This window comes from Oncorhynchus mykiss, chromosome 1 (assembly GCF_013265735.2).
Source record: "Oncorhynchus mykiss isolate Arlee chromosome 1, USDA_OmykA_1.1, whole genome shotgun sequence".
Lineage (NCBI taxonomy): Eukaryota > Metazoa > Chordata > Actinopteri > Salmoniformes > Salmonidae > Oncorhynchus > Oncorhynchus mykiss.
In genome coordinates, this window is record NC_048565.1 from 73,248,091 (window position 1) to 73,266,520 (window position 18,430).

General features: G+C 40.0%; 1 protein-coding gene across 3 annotated transcripts in view; it reads right to left on the reverse strand.

Moving 5' to 3' along the window:
* Positions 1 to 18,430, reverse strand: part of LOC110528926 (cGMP-dependent protein kinase 1) — a 149,647-nt gene that overhangs the window by 107,627 nt on the left and 23,590 nt on the right. For all 3 annotated transcript variants that reach the window (XM_036984929.1, XM_021611105.2, XM_036984926.1), the window contains exon 2: positions 9,727 to 9,893. In XM_036984929.1, the coding sequence (XP_036840824.1) occupies positions 9,727 to 9,893 (167 nt within the window). The remainder of the gene's footprint in view (positions 1 to 9,726; positions 9,894 to 18,430) is intronic.

The following is an 18,430-nucleotide window of genomic DNA, read 5'->3' on the forward strand; positions in this document are numbered from 1 at the left end:
TCTACAACCACTGTGATTATTATTATTTGACCCTGCTGGTCATCTATGAACATTTGAACATCTTGGCCATGTACTGTTATAATCTCCACCCAGCACAGCCTGAAGAGGACTGGCCACCCCTCAGAACCTGGTTCCCCTCTAGGTTCCTGCCTTTCTAGGGAGTTTTTCCTAGCCACCGTGCTTCTACATCTGCATTGCTTGCTGTTTGGGGTTTTAGGCTGAGTTTCTGTATAGCCCTTTGTGACATCGGATGATATAAAAAGGGCTTTATAAATACTTTTGATACATTTTATGGTAGGCTTAATTAACGACAATGATGAGACAGCCTATAGGGAGGAGGTCAGAGACCTGGCAGTGTGGTGCCAGGACAACAACTTGTCCCTCAAAGTGAGCAAGACAAAGGAGATGATCGTGGACTACAGGAAAAGGAGGGCCGAACACGCCCCGATTCACATCGACGGGGCTGTAGTGGGGAGTGTCGAGAATTTCAAGTTCCTTGTCCATATCACCAACAAACTATCATTGTCCAAAAACACCAAGGAAGTTCTGAAGCGGTCACGACAACACCTTTTCCTCCACAGGAAACTGAAAAGATTTTGCATCGGTTCCCAGATCCTCAAAAAGATATACAGCTGCACCATCAATAACATCCTGACCAGTTGCATCACCGCCTGCTATGGAAACTGCTAGGCATCTGACCGTAAGGCGCCTCAGAGGGTAATGCGTACGGCCCAGTACATCACTGGGGCCAAGCTTCCTGCCATCCAGGACCTATGTACCTGGCGGTCAGAGGGAAGCCCAAAAATTGTCAAAGACTCCAGTCACCCAAGTCATAGACTGATCTCTCTGCTACCGCACGGCAAGTGGTACCGGAATGCCATGTCTAGGACCAAAAATCCCCTTAACAGCTTCTACCCCGAAGCCATAAGACTGCTGAACAATTACTGAAATGGCCACCTGGACAATTTACATTGACCCCCCCAATTGTTTTTACACGGTTACTACCTGCTGTTTATTATCTATGCATAGTCACTTTACCCCTACTTACAGTACGTGTAAAAATTGACTCGACTAACCTGCACTCCTGCACATTGACTCGGTACCGGTACCCCCTGTATATAGCCTCGTTATTGTTATTTCATTGTGTTACTTTGTATTATTTTTTACTTTTGTTTATTTGGTAAATATTTTCTTAACTCTCTTGAACTGCATTGTTGGTTAAGGGCTTGTAAGTAAGCATTTACCGGTATGTTCTACCTACACCTGTTGTATTCGGCACAAAAATGAATAATATGAATTAACTAATAGCAATTACTATTTACCATTCATCACATCACGGGTGAGCCCACCATTGATCAAAATAATTGAGTAAAACACTTTCTAGAAATCTAAATTCATCAGACGATGGGTAGTTTGTGCAAGCCACCATGTTTGTTTTTTCACATCAACCAAAGATAATATGAAGAAGAGACAAGATGAGTTTTTGCAGTATGCATGTTGAAGGGGGTGTGTTGTCTTCCCATCATTCACTTCCAGAAGTTCACTCAAAAGACGAGTGAACCATCCCTTCAAACCGTTGACTGGTACTGTACAGTTGAAGTCGGAAGTTTACATACACTTAGGTTGGAGTCATTAAAACTCGTTTTTCAACCACTCCACAAATTTCTTGTTAATAAACTATAGTTTCAACCAGTTTATGAAGCTGGTTGAGAGAATGCCAAGAGTGTGCAAAGCTGTCATCAAGGCAAAGGGTGGCTACTTTGAAGAATCTAAAATATATTTAGATTTGTTTAACACTTTTTGGGTTACTACATAATTCCATATGTGTTATTTCATAGATCTGATGTCTTCAATATTATTATACAATGAAGGAATTAGTAAAAAATAAAAATAAACTTTGAATGAGTAGGTGTGTCCAAACTTTTGACTGGTACTGTATGTAAATATGTTTTTTTATTTTTAATACATTTGCAAGAATTTCTAAAAACCTGTTCTCGCATCGTCATTATGGGGTATTGTGTGTAGATTGCTGAGGATTAAAAAATATTTTAAAAAATTAGAATAAGGCTGTAGCGGGACAAATTGTGGAAAAAGTCAGGGGGTCTGAATACTTTCTGAAGGCACTGTATGCATATTGTACATCTAGCCATGGTGGCTTTACCAAGATTAGAAACCATTAAAAAACGTCTGTACTCTCACCAAGACGTTTGGAGTGGACAGGTAGTCATTGATGCAGAGAGAAGGATAAGATCAGGCTTGAGGGATATTAGGGAGTAAAGACTTACAAGTGGTGGATTAAATGCTAACAAATTAGGCGACTACTCACGCACTTTTTGGTGGGGGCATTGTCTTTCATTCATCCAGGTGATTCTGTTTTTTGGTCCACCACATGTACCTTTTTAACACACAGTAGAGAGGGAGATTTGAAACTGTCTTCAGATAGGCTTTAGGAAGACAAGTTGAACTAATTTTAAAGAATTTGCAGTTACAACAAATATGAATCAACTTTCAGATAACTCATTGAAATGTGTTTTATCTGTATGTGTTATGGACTTTGTTATGCATTTTGTTGTATGGCTTCTTATCCACAGAGGGCCAGTGTGGGTGCAGGTTTGTGGAAATGGAAAGGGGATACCTAGTCAGTTTCACAACTGAACATATTCAACTGAAATGTGTCTTCTGCATTTAACCCGACCCCTCTGAATCAGAGAGGTGTGAGGGGCTGCCTTAATCCATGGCCAAGCAATAACACACCTGATTCAACTAATCGTGTCTAGATTCAAGTCTATGATTAGTTGATTAGTTGAATCAGGTGGTCGGCAAGAACGAAATTCTAATTCCACATTCATCTCTATGGATATGATTGTTATGATTGCTACTTCTTTTATGAATAGTATTGATCTGTTTATTTTAATAACTTTAGATTCATATAATCACATTTTACATAGGAAATGTAAGTTTGTAAGTTTTAAACATATGGAAATGAATTTAAAAGTATTATTTAAGAGATTATTACTTATTTGGAAAACCCCTGGGCTTAAAGGGTACACTTGGTACTCATTAAGCCCGATCTGGACATTTCACATATTTTATCAAATATATTTGTATGTCTTAAAACATGCTGTAAGTAAAGACATTAAACTTAATTGGGTGGTGTTCTCTGAGATTCATTTAGAGCTTGAAGCCAGGGTTGTCTTCACTTCACTGAGTTGTGGTAAATTGGTTTGTGTGCATTTTAGAGAGTTAGGCTTGGTGCTCACTGGCAAGGCTGACTCCATGAAAACCTACATTTAAAAACAAATATCCACCAATTACTCACATTTGTGTTTTCTCATCAGAAATGATTGTTTCATGTTTGTAAAATATTACTGTTCTCAGATTTTTAATTTATAGATGTGTATGAAAATATGTTTGATTTTTTTACTAAATGCTACCATTGTTGAGATTGTTAAGCTGCACTGGAATGTTCATATCCTGTATATTTGAGTTTGATATGTGGTTGTCTCCCATACTGCAGCTATCTTATGATGAATACACTCTGGATAAGAGCATCTGCTGAATGACTAAAATGTCAAATGTAAATGTTTTACATACAGAGCTCATATTACTGTTTTTGTCACACCCTGACCATAGTTTGCTTTGTATGTTTCTATGTTTTGTTTGGTCAGGGTGTGATCTGAGTGGGCATTCTATGTTGTGTGTCTAGTTTGTCTGTTTCTGTGTTTGGCCTGATATGGTTCTCAATCAGAGGCAGGTGTTAGTCATTGTCTCTGATTGGGAATCATATTTAGGTAGCCTGTTTGGTGTTGGGTTTTGTGGGTGATTGTTCCTGTCTCTGTGTTTGCACCAGATAGGGCTGTTTTGGTTTTTCCACATTTCTTGGTTTTGTTAGTCTGTTCATGTATAGTTTCTTTATTAAAGAACCATGAATAATAACCATGCTGCGTTTTGGTCTGCCTCTCCTTCGACACAAGAAAACCGTTACAGTTTTGAATAATTATTTTTAAATGTTGATATCATTTGACAGTTCTTTATTAAAAATGTAGTTATTTGTTATTTCACTGTGCAAAACCTTGCAGTATTACTTATTTATCTGAGGCAGATACTGTCACACTCCTCTGACAAGGAGGAGTAGTAGGAAGGATCGGAGGACCAATGCGCAGCGTGGTAAGTGTTCATCTTGTTTATTTGCCTGAACACTAAAATACAAAATAACGAGAGAATGAGCGAAACAAACAAAACAGCCCCGTGTGGAACAAACACTGACACGGAAAATAATCACCTACAACTCAAAAGTGAAACCAGGCTACCTAAGTATGGTTCTCAAACAGGGACAACGATTGACAGCTGCCTCTGATTGAGAACCATACCAGGCCAAACACAGAAATCCCAAATTATAGAAAAAGGAACATAGACTGCCCACCCCAACTCACACCCTGACCATACTAAAACAAAAACAAAACAAAGGAACTAAGGTCAGAACGTGACAGATACATAGCGTTTTGCTCAAAAATATAAAGTGATAGATTTGAAACAAATGTCTGTCAATGAACAACCCCATGCCATGATAAAATAATTTTTAAAAACACACCAATCTCTTTCATAATTTCTTTAAACAATTCAAGCACAAATACATCATTTATGACAGCAAATATCAGACATAATAGTGTACAGGAACAAGTATTTGTCTCTTGGCATTTCAAGCCAATTGCATTGAGTCTATGAGATCAAGTAGCCTATAAGGTGACATGGAGGGGAGGGGATGGCAGGGAAACTAAGGGGTGTAGCTTATCACTTTAATCAAATATGCATAATAGAATAAAACATTACAAAAAGTAAACACCTGCATCATTTTCTGATTGCTTTTATATTAGATTAATATGCAAACAAAAACTAGAAAAGGAACAGTTAAGGAGAGCACATACGAATTGGGGTATATCAGCACAATATCAACTAGAGTATCATAGGAAAACTTGTTAAGGTATTTCACAACATTAACAATACAATCAAGCGTCAAGCAAAGTTGACCTTTCGGAAGACTTAGAGAAAAGGAACAAAAAAAATGCAAATGCTCTGTTAGTCGACAACGTCTTTCAAGGGACTATGCATAAGTCTCAGACAGTGTGTGTTATTTGCCAAAGTGTGTCAGTTTTTATCTGACTGGTTCTGAACGTGGTGGTGACATCTAAAACAGAACTCTAATAGGAACCAATACATCCCAATGCAACATTTCTCATTTCTTAAAGTGTGGTAGAAAAACATAATTGGGGAGTGTGTCCGATTTGTGTCAACACAATGCTAAATCCCTCAGGATATGCCATTAACTTTAAATCCCCTGAATCCAATAGTGTAGATTTTAACTAGTCTCATAGAAATTTTGAAAAGAGGGAAAGAAGGGAAAGTCTGGACAAACTTGGGATCAAGAGAGACGGATTCAGCTGAGTAAGTGAGAAATGTATTTGATTATAACAGATTTATAACTTAATGGGAGTTGTAAATTGCATTGTCAAGGAAACACTTGATAATAATGGGATCTAATTACCTCCATTATTATCCCCATTATCAACCTGTAAGAGCGTTCAGATCCCAATCACCCAATCAGAACCACCAGTGTTCAAGAGCAGCTCCATGTCAACTACACTGGACCAGAGACTTATGTCAAACTCATTCATTTAGACCATTATTCATCAAATTGAACAGCACAGTAAGTTTACCTCAGACCATTTCTGCAACTATTCAATCCTCAAAAATCTGGTTCCATTTTAAAGGGCTGAATGTACACTCCCCATCCTGACCTCAAGGCACTACAGAGGGTAGTGCGTACGGCCCAGTACATCACTGGGGCTAAGCTGCCTGCCATCCAGGACCTCTACACCAGGCGGTGTCAGAGGAAGGCCCTAAAAATGGTCAAATACCCCAGCCACCCCAGTCATAGACTGTTCTCTCTACTACAGCATTGGCAAGCGGTACCAGAGTGCCAAGTCTAGGACAAAAATACTTCTCAACAGTTTTTACCCCCAAGCCATTAGACTCCTGAACAGGTAATCAAATGACTACCCGGACTATTTGCATTGTGTTCCCTCAACCACCCACCCCTCTTTTTACGCTGCTGCTACTCTCTGTTTATCATATATGCATAGTCACTTTAACTATACATTCATGTACATACTACCTCAATTGGGCCGACCAACCAGTGCTCCCGCACAGTGGCTATCCGGGCTATCTGCATTGTGTCCCACCCACCACCCGCCAACCCCTATTTTACGCTACTGCTGCTCTCTGTTCATCAGAGAACATACTACCTCAATCAGCCTGACTAACCAGTGTCTGTATGTAGCCTCACTACTTTTATAGCCTTGCTACTGTTTATAGCCTGTCTTTTTACTGTTGTTTTATTTCTTTACCTACCTATTGTTTGCCTAATATATTATTTGCACTATTGGTTAGAGCCTGTAAGTAAACATTTCACTGTAAGGTCTACTACACCTGTTGTATTCGGCGCACGTAACAAATAAACTTTGATTCGATTTTATGCTGATGAGCTATCCCCTGCTGGAGAGTGGCTACCCCGGGGCTAATGGTTCGTCACAAATACTGATACAATTGAGTTACACCAGTAGGCAGGTTTCCATTGACCCAGGTTTATTCGACAAAATTATTGTAAAGCTGCAGATATAGGAGACGTTTTCAAAAGATCAACAACATTTTTATCCATTTGGATTTTGCTTACTTTTAGTATGACAAATGATGAGAGAAACTGTGTTTTTCGAATAAATTAGGATTTGAAGGTACGCAGAGCACGTGATGTCAAGACGTAGGTATGAAGCTCCACTCCACATTTCATTCTAAATGCCTACTGCCTGCTAAATATACTTTCAACTATAAAAATTATCTTTCTTTGCAGGATCCTTCTCCTGACTTTAAAGAATGGATTAATTAATTTGCCTTGCTTTTCTGGATGGCTGGATGCAAGTTTCCCCATTAGTGCAGATCTACAGGAGGGCAAGTTTCACCATGGCACGGACCGTGGCAATAAATTGGCACATGAGAATTATTAGAAAATGGCAAGTATTTGTAAATTATTGCAATTTATCCGTGCTGGCTTTTGCATCACTATGTCCAGCTGTTTTTATCGAAGCAAGATAGTTAAAGGGAACGCACCATAGCAGGCAATTGTCAAATCTATTTTCTATGCAAAGTTTCTAAATGTCGACAAAAAAAATCATTGGACAAGTTAATGGAAACATAGCTACTGACAGCAGAAATAAAGGCCAGAGGATGCTGGCTGTCAAAGGCTTGGCAAGGCCACGGCCAGCAGTCCTGTCGACAGTCCTGCTTAAAGGTCACAGACTGGACCTTTTCCCACTTAAATCAAGGCTCTTGACCTCAGGGTGAAACTACTAACATTTACCACTGGAGCAGATTGAGTATAGGTAGAAACCTACAGCTGAAGTAAGGACAGAAGGTTAGGAGAGGTCTCCTACACACAAAAGAGCTCAGGTAAGTCATTAAAAATGAAGATGTCAAGAAAGAGCTGAGAAGTGGTTGAATGAAAGGAGGGAGCAGGGTAAATAAAGGCTGTATCCAACACCGTTTTAATCGCCTTTCATTCAAATAAAGGTTATATTTAAAACGTTTACATTTCAAAGTATCAAGCCTCTCAAGCCAATTCATAAACCTTTTATTGAGAAAGCACCTTTTACTATGTGTTTGTCACTGAGAAAAACCCAGTCTCCAAACAAACCCTCTGAAGCATGCTCCACATCATCTGTCTGAATGTGTCCATCCTGTGGGGAGATGTATTATCATGCGGTGAGGGAGACACTTGCACTCAACAGGAGATCCAACTCTATTGATGCAGATGGTGATATCGAATGCCACACACACAGTGAAAAATGCAGACACATAAACACATACACACTCGTGTGTGTGTGTGTGTGTGTGTGTGTGTGTATGTACGTGTGTGTGTGTGTGTCTTGCTTTCAGAACTAGTTTGGTGTCTAAGTCAAACTAATGGGAAAGTATAGGTGGTATTGATCAATGAGGTACAGGTAACTACCAAAATAAAGGAAACACTTCAGTAAATGAGGGGTGCTGAGTATGTTGAAAGCAGGTCCTTCCACACAGGTGCTGTTCCTGAGTTAATTAAGCAAGTAACATCACATCATGCTTGGGGTCATGTATACAAATGCCCACTTGCCCATTATTTTGGCTACCATGGCTAGAAGAAGGGACCACAGAGACTTTGAAAGAGGGGTCTCAAATAAGCATATAGGGGGGTTAAAGGGTGTGTGTGTCCGAGCGAGTGTGTGTGTAAAACACCAAATTATGAAATTTCCCATGGAAGAATGGTGTCGCATCCCTCGAATAGAGTTCCAGACACTTGTAGAATCAATGCCAAGGTGCATTGAAGCTGTTCTGGCAGCACGTGGTGGCCCAATGCCCTATCTATACACAGCCCACCTTGAAGCAAATTACCCCTGAGTAGATTCCACCTACATCACACACACCCATCCTGTATTTAAACAATACAATCTGAAAACCTTTGCACACCCACAATTTCGCTGATGCTGTCAATCTGACGAAGGCTAACCTTCTCATATACATAATCAACTTTAAATGCCGCAGTGCCGATATCTACCTCTTGAGGTGTTCATATTATAAGTCTACAGGCGAAGAAACGAGCTGTCTCTCCTAAACTCAAAGTAATATGTGAGGAGTTTATTTTAGCAGCCTTCCTGTTGAAGAGCCTTCAATGTCAGTGACACTGTGTCAGTGACAATGAGACAGCTCAGTCAACATAGTGTGCTTCCTTCAACACATGCCACTCGTCTTTACAGGTGGAGAGAACTTTTTTCCCCAATATACTCAATTCATGTACACTATGTGCTGCTATTTCAGAGATGTTGGGACTGTATTGATTTTATATTGTCAAATATATTCAGTCAGCATTGGCCGTGATGGGGATTCCAGATCTAAAGAGAGCATAAGCCTGTTTGGGTTCATTTAAATTGACAACACAATGTTTACTGCATGACAAAAATATATACAAAATCTTACCAAATGTTTATCCAATAAGGCACCTAGAATCCATAAAAGCTGCTGCAGATGACATAATTTAAATCAGTGGACTGCTCCTCCACTGGCGTCAATCAATAATCGCTCTAATTAACTTTAAATGCCACACTAACTATTACACACACACATTTATCTCTGAGTAGTATCCCCCATAGACAAGCAAAGATAACACTATTGCAAACAGATAACTTTTAATAATGTTTCAAATTACTATTGCTAAGGGTCAGTAGAGGTTTATAGTGCAGGGCAGTGGCTTTTTCATTGACAAGATCACTTAAATTCACTTATCTTTCCTAAAATTTTAGACACAAACATTTGTCTAAATTGCCCCATTCCAGAATCCTAGAAGTCAAGCCTGTGGTGATTACGGAAAGGAAAAAGTGCCCTGTGAAGGTTTTATTTGTGTAGGACCTTTTTAATACAATGTCATTGTGGTAAAGCATTAAACTAAATGGCACATTCCAAAATCCCTTGAGATCCAGTCTGGACAGAGGGGTCAAGCCCTGATCTCATAACTGTAACGTTAATTCCCAATAATGCTTAGCATTTCCTGTTTCAAACAACATTTAAGAGCTTCAAACAACCCCAATACCAGACATACACATCACAGTGTGTGACGCAGGGAGAGAGTAAAGCTACGGTATTTACCTTCCATGACGTAGACCAGTGAGCCCACGTCACCTTCCTTGATGATACAGCTGTCTTTGCCATACTCCACAGGGTACATGCAGTCCACGATCTCCTGGATCTGAGACAGCTCCAGGTTCTTCATGAAGTCATTGTCCAATATGGCTTCCTTGATCAGGTCCTTAGACCTGGGGGTTAGAGGAAGAGGAAGTAGGGAAAATGGGATTAATATGGTAATATGTAATTGTAAGGAATTTGTGTTTTCCTTAGCATTGTTTAGGTGGAGTGGATACCCCCTAGTCATTTCTTTGCCTCTTTTTTACACCTTAATGTGCCTAAAAAAGCAAGGTGGAAACACTGAACGATTGCATAATACCCTACAAAAAGTTGACTTAATTTAGATTCAGCAGTTCAATGTCTACTGTGGTGTATTTTGAGCCTGCTGAATTTGAAATCCTTTTTCAAATGAATTTCAGGAAATAACCCATTAAAAAAACATGTTCTCAATTCTGTGGTTTCAAGGTGACTCGTATTTGATTGGCTTCAACAGCTGGAACAAGAAACCCAGGAAATCAATGCCGAACAGAAATGGATTGATCTGATTAAAAGTACACTTTGTAAAGACTAATTTGCTTAGACTTTTCTACAATGGTAATCCACACAGCTCCTTTAAGAGATGTGAACAGAGTTGTTTTATGCTACGAATATGCTGTGCAACCTCTTGCTAAGGGATAGTATGAGCCAAAGCGCAGTAATAAATGTCAGGGGTGTATTCATTAGTCACACACCGTAGCAAAGCGTTTTGCAACTGAAACAGTTAAAACCTCTTAAGGATCCACCCCCCTTTTTTTTCAATTTTAGCCTAAAATGACATACCCAAATCTAACTGTCTGTAGCTCAGGCACTGAAGCAAGGATATTCTTGGTAGCATTTGTAAGGAAACACTTTGAAGTTTGTGGAAATGTGAAGGGAACATAGGAGAATATAACACAATAGATCTGGTAAAAGATAATACAAAGAAAAAAACAACCTTTCTTTTGTATTTTTTTGTACCATCTTTGAAATGCAAGAGAAAGGCCATAATGTATTATTCCAGCCCAGGTGCAATTTAGATTTTGGCCACTAGATGTGCAAAGTTTTAGACTGATCCAATTAACCTTTGTATTTCTGTTAAAAATTTGGTATTAAGACTGTCCAAGACTGTCCAAGTTGTTTATTAATAACTTTTCATGTTCAAAGTTGTGCGCTCTCCTCAAACAATAGCATGGTATTCTTTCACTGTAATAGCTACTGTAAATTGGACAGTGCAGTTAGATTAACAAGAATTTAAGCTTTCTGCCAATATCAGATATGTCTATGTCCTGGGAAATGTTCTTGCTACTTACAACCTCATGCTAATCGCATTAGCCTACATTAGCTCAACCGTCCTGTGGAAGGGACACTGATCCCGAAGAAGTAAAATACAGAAAATGTTTTGCACAGAAAACAAATATTTATATTGGATAAATTCCGTCCCTGTTATGTTCTGTTTGCTTCCGTTCTGTTTGTTTGTTAGTGAATAGGCCTACACCCCTGGTGTTTGCATGAACCAAAAAACACAGAGTACAAGGCTAATACAAAGTTTTCTATTCTAAACTGCCTCATTTTCCCAGCTGCTTTAGAAGCAAAATTCAAAGAAAGCCGGAGAGAATAATAGTCATATCAAAAGAGATGGGGACAGGGAGGGACGTCAATTTAGGCAGAGCCAAGCTGAACAAATGCCCAAAATCTGTACAATCCTTTCAGACATGAGTTTGCAGAGAACAGTTTGTTGATTGAGTATTTTCTCAGAATGAGGTTCAGAAAAAGTGACAGATGGAGAGAAAGTGAAATATACGTAGAAGTTGACCATTGAGAAGGAAGTAAACGAGGGGGAGAAAATGGGAAAAGGAAGGAGGGCTAAGATGCAGGGAGGGGGAGCAGTGCAGGAACCGGGGGGCCATAAAAAAAGTGGAGTTGTGTCAAATGTTTATGTGGCAATGCAGAAACCCATAGGTGAGCTTGAGGTATAGCACCCAAAGAGGAGTGTAATGACACTTCTGACAGTCCACTCCAACGCATTTCCCTCATCTGGCGCCAACCACAATTTGCAAATCATTGCTGTTTGTTCATTTTGCTAGCATTTTCAAACATATTCCTATCGCTTAACATGTCCAACAGTTATTTCACAAAATATCACACACGAGAAGAAATGTAAACATTGTTTAATAGAGTTTAAAGTATTGTATCGCCAGCCCCTACTCACCACCGCAGATTGTGTGAGTGAACTGCACGTTCTCATTACTGAGCACGTGCACCTGATGGATAACTATGCGAATGTGACCGGCACGCACGCTCAGTAATTAGAACGTTGAGGGCTATTTTCATAATCGTTACTCGTTAAATGCTTTTTATGTAATATTATGTCCTCATATGTTGAAATGTTCTATGGTATTGAACATTCATGTTTAAATTATTGTGAGTGATCCGATTATAGAGTGACATTTAATTGATGTGTTAGGTTATAAATGACAGGGTAAAAACTATTAAAAGCTCAAACCAAGTTTATTCACCCAATGGGTCAGACAGCTGAACAGACCAAGATGGTGTTCCCAACAGCACAAGTGTATATATACCCCAATTTAGATTAAGTCTCCTCCTTCCCTCTAAACATTAATTATTTATTGCTAGGCAGGAAGTTAAGTGATGTGGGTAATAAACTGCTCCTTCTCCCTTAATGTGACCTGACCTGACCTCGGCCACCATTCCTCTCGAATCCACAACTCTCCACCCTTATCAGTGACCACAACCATGTGATTGCCTTTCCCTCACACAGTAACATTCCAATCCCCTGGCTCATATCCAACCTTAATTGACTCTACCATATGCATTCCTCCTACAGACAACCATTAACTTCTGGTGTAACAACCAGACTGTGGCCCTTCTCCTTTCCATAGGATACCTGATGATTAACAATTTTTTAAGTTTATAAATCAGAACCCATCAGATTAAATACCTGTGAAGGTGCATTTTGGATAATCCTTTTGATATTTTAATTTTTTATTTTAAGAGTCTCTGTTTATATGTCAGTGTTAGTTAGCATCTTATTAATATCCATGGTCCCAGCTCACATTTTGCACCTAAACACCACCATTTTGCACCTGATTCAGTTGATGCTTTGCAGCCCCTTGACAAAATCTCAAATAAAACCCTATTCCCTAGTGCACTACTTTTGAACAGAACATAAATTAGATTAGACAAGATTGGGTGTAATGTGCTGTATACTGAGATGTTCTGTGTCTGTTATGTACTGAAATCCTTCTACAGGGAAGCGGACAGTGTAGTGTCATGCGGCTCTCTATCATCCAATTCTGTAAAAGAGGCTAATCACATGTAACAGGGTTAATCCAACGAGAACTGCTGTCTTCAAAGAGAAGCTTGGATAAAATAGGGACAGGAAACCCTTTCTACCTCTCAAAGGATGCTGAGAATAGAACTCATAAAAGGGAGACGGTTTGAAGTGTTGCCCGAGCTTCTAAAGTCCCGCCCAGAATTCTGTGGCAACACACCACCAAACACCCCTATGTTCCTAGCCTAGTGGTTAGAGCGTTGGGCCAGTAACTAAAAGGTTGCTGGATCGAATCCCTGTTCTGTCGTTCTGCCCCTGAGCAAGACAGTTAACCCACTGTTCCCTGGGTACCGAAGATGTGGAAGTCAGAGGGGTTGGGTTAAATGCTGAAAACACATTTCAGTTGAAGGCATTCAGTTGTACAACTGACCAGGTAGTCCCCTTTCCTCTTTAGGAGTGACCACAAACAGCCAGACTGACAAAATATAATACAATAATATATGTAATTTAGCAGACACTTTTATCCAAAGTGACTTACTTACAGTCATGCGTGCATACATTTTATATATCCTTTTTTGATGTTATGAAGGTATAAAAGGAGCATACTTTAAAAACAACACTATATTTCAATCTACCCTTTAATCGTAACCATGAGAGAGTAAAGAGAAGCACAGTAGGGAGGGGTAACATTTTAGCATACCTGCAGATGCTTCTCTCCTTAACCCTAACCCTGACTTTGACAGATTTACACCCAGGAAAGGAGTGAGGGTTCCTGGCCTCCCTACTACACTACGGACCCCAGAGTGAAGGAGCCTGCAGTCCAGTAACATTTCTCTGTTTCATGTCCTCTATACTCTAGCCAGCCACCCTATTACACACCCAACCTCCTCTCCTCCTCCTCTCCTTCCTCTTCTCTTTCTCTCCGTTGGAAGGGAAGATACACACACTCAGTCAGGTTTGGGGACTGAACACGGTCTGTCTTCCTTAAAAGGAGAAAATATGCTCTTTTAGAAGAATAAGGGAGAGAGAGGCTGAGCGAGTGAAAATAGAGATAGAGAGAGAGAGACCAACAGACATAATCCAGAGAACTGGTTTTAAATATAAAGAGAGTAAAACTGGGAGAGAAAGAACAAGGCCATTAATATACCTTTACATTTTAAAGGCCACATCTTTTTAAAAACAGCTTTTCTAAACCCTCTGATGAAGGCCAATAGGCCGACACATACGCTGAATAAACAAAGTATTACTGACAAGAGCAGTCTGCTGTTTTTTCATTTTTTTTCAGCTATCTAAACCAATACAGACAAATAAATAAATATTGAAAGTTGGTCAAACAGAGGAGAGACATTGATTTCCAAGCCATTGAGTAAACATCACAGTGCTCTGTTCTAATTGATAGAGCTCAATTGAAACTCATTACTCAATGGTTGTCAAAGGCCTCTGCATTGACAACCATAAATGTCTGCTTGTTCAAGACAATGACTATGATGACAATATGCTTTTAATTAAAAAAATGCGCCAAAACTGTTATGAAGTTGTCTAAGGTGAATGTAAGTGAAGTATAACCTTTCAAACACTGACGGTACAAAACTTTTCACATGAAGTAATTGTCATTCACACGTTTCAGAGATATCATATAGAGACAAAGGATGTGGCATACAGACTTTCCAAAACTTAATTTGATCCCTACTTGCTGACACCAACACAGATAAGGGGAAGGAAAATGAGGGCATTTTTTTGGCCTCCGTCTCGTGTCCTCATCTGGCACCAGGACAGATACCCAGCTGACCAACACAACCAATATAATGTGCCTCACTGAAGAAAAACAAAGGAAGGAGGCCAGGGGATTAAAAGGGGCTTTGGGTGATATGCTGCACAATGCTGACAGATACAACTAAGAAAAAATACTTTTTCCTCTTCAAATAATAACCTCCCTTCATGTTGACTCTTCCTCAATGAAACCCTAAAATCATATTACATGTGCAGCAGGCCACCAGGACAGAACCATTCTTATCTGGCTTCAATGGACACAGCTGGCCACTCAGCAAGGCTTATTTATTCAGCTGATTTCTATGCGTCTTTGATGTTTCATGTAGACTAAAACACCTTTTATAGCTACAGGTACCACACATCTAATAAGCCTATCAGAATAACAGAAAATCTGAGAAAACACATCATCACCACCACAATCATATTCTCAAGGTAAGTGATTTCCAGGCTTTTTAAATTGATTAAACCTCAACTCAATTTTGAAGACAGTAAATAATTATAGCATCAATAACCCTTTTTGTTCAGGGTTTGATTTCCAGAGACAAGCATCAAATGTTTCTCATACACCTTGAGGTGTGTATTGATTTTGAGTGGCATGTTAGACAAACAATGCAACATGAGGTGAGGAATGTGTCTCTAAATGCATATGAGACCACACACAAGTTTGTTGGAGAGAGAGGTGAGTGTTGATTGTGTACTGTACGTATGTGCATGTGTGCAGAGACAATAAGAGGAGTGTTTGTGTGTGTGTGTAGAGAGACAGAGATTTTACTGAGTTACAGTTTATATAAGGAAATCAGTCAATTGAAATACATTCCTTAGGCCCTAATGTATGGAATTCACATGACTGGGAAGATATTTTAAAAACGTAGGGGCATGGATCAGAAAATCAGTCAGAATCTGGTGGGACCACCATTTCCCTCATGTAGTGCGACACATCTCCTTCACATAGAGTTGATCAGGTTGTTGATTGTGGACTGTAGAATGTTGTACCACTCCCCTTCAATAGCTGTGTGAAGCTGCTGGATATTGGCGGGAACTGGAACACCCTGTTGTACACGTTGATCCATGGCATCCCAAACATGCTCAATGAGTGACATGTCTGGTGAATATGCAGGCCATAGAAGAACTGGACCATTTGTGTACAGAGCCCTGTGACATTGGGGCCTTGCATTATCATGCTGAAACATGAGGTGATTGCAGCGGATGAACGGGCCTCAGGATCTCGTCACAGTATCTATGTGCATTCAAATTGGCATTGATAAAATGCAATGGTGTTCATTGTCCCTAGCTTATGCCTGCCCATACCATAACCTCACCACCACCATGGGGCACTCTGTTCACAATGTACGTGGTCTGCGGTTGTGAGGCTGATTGGACGTACTGCCAAATTCTTGAAAACTATGTTGGGGGCAGCTTATGCTAGAGAAATTAAGATGAAATCTCTGGCAACAGCTCTGGTGGACATTCCTGCAGTCAGCATGCCAATTGCACACTCCCTCAAAATGTGTGACATATATAGCATTGTGTAGTGTGACAAAACCGTCCATTTTAGAGTGGCCTTTTATTGCCCCCAGCACAAGGTGCACCTGCGTAAGGATCATGTTGTTTAATAAGATTCTTGATATGCCACACCTGTCAGGTGGACGGATTATCTTGGCAAAGGAGAAATTCTCACTAACAGGGATGTAAACAAATTTGTGTACAACATTTGAGAGAGATAGTCTTTTTGTGTGTATGGAAGATTTCTGGAATATTTTATTTCAGCTCATGAAACATGGGACAAACACTACATGTTGAGTTTATATTTTTGTTCATTATACATTATATTACACATACTGACTGATCCTAGATTTCAACCCATACCGTAATGGGAAAGTGTAATTTATACAGTCATTTTAGGTATCAACAACAGTAAAAAAAACTCAGCATTCAACACCATAGTACCCTCCGAGCTCATCATTAAGCTTGGGGCCCTGGGTCTGAACCCTGCCCTCAACAACTGGGTCCGCCTCCAGGTAGTGAACGTAGGAAACAACACCTCCACTTCTCTGATCCTCAACACTGGGGCCCCACAAGGGTGTGTGCTCAGCCCCCTTCTGTACTCCCTGTTCACCCATGACTGCGTGGCCACGCACGCCTCCAATTCAATCATCAAGTTTGCAGACGACACAACAGTAGTAGGCCTGATTACCAACAATGACGAGACAGCCTATAGGGAGGAGGTGTGATGCTAGGAAAATAACCTCTCACTCAACTTCAACAAAACAAAGGAGCAGATTGTGGACTTCAGGAAACAGCAGAGGGAGCACCCCCCTATCCACATTGACGGGACTGCAGTGAAGAAGGTGGAATGCTTTCAAGTCCCTCTGCGCACACATCACTGACAAAATAGATGGTCCACCCACACAGACAGTGTGGTGAAGAAGGCGCAACAGTGCCTCTTCAACCTCAGGAGGCTGAAGAAATTTGGCTTGGCACCTAAAACCCTCATAAACTTTTACAGATGCACAATTGAGAGCATCTTGTCGGGCTGTATCACAGCATGGTACGGCAACTGCACCACACACAACCACAGGGCTCTCCAGAGGGTGGTACGGTCTGCCCAACGCATCACCGGAGGCAAACAACCTGCCCTCCAGGACACCTACAACACCCAATGTCACAGGAAGGCCAAAGCGGCCATAAAGGACAACGACTGCCTGTTCACCCCGCTATCATCCAGAAGGCGAGGTCAGTACAGGTGCATCAAACCTGGGACCGAGAGACTGAAAAACAGCATCTATCTCACAGCCATCAGACTGTTAAACAGCCATCACTAGCGCATTAGAGGCTGCTGCCCTATATACATAGAATTGAAATCATTGGCCACTTTAATAATGGAACCTTAGTCTATGCCGCTCTGACATTGGTCGTCCAAATATTTAAATATTCTTAATTTCATTCCTATACTTTCGATTTGAGTTTATTGTGTGTATTGTTGTGAAATTGTTAGGTATTAATTGATAGATATAACTGCACTGTTGGAGCTAGAAACTCAAGCATTTCACTACACCCCCAATAACATCTGCTAAACACGTGTATGTGACAAAATACAATTATTTGATTTGATTTTGAAACCATTTACTGCAGCGTACTGTAAATGACGGTGCATTGTGGGAAAATGTATTTATTTGTTTCCGAATGGTACTGTAATTCCACCCCACAGAATACAGTAACGTGCTGTGTTCTCGGAGCGCCAAAAACCTTTTGACAACTAGCTGGTGCATGGTATTGTTGTTTCTGGCTCATGAATATATTTTGGGGCATCTACACACATACCCCATAATGACAAAGTGAAAACAAGTTTTTAGAAATGTTTGCAAATGTATTGAAAATGAAATACTGATATATCTCATTTATATTTTGACCTTGAGTCAATACATGTTAGAACCACTTTTGGCAGCAATTACAGCTGTGAGTCTTTCTGAGTAAGTTTCTAAGAGCTTTGCTAACTTAGATTGTACAATATTTGCACATTATTCATTAAAAAATTACTCAAGCTCTGTCAAGTTGGTTGTTGATCATTGCTGGGCAGTCATTTTCAAG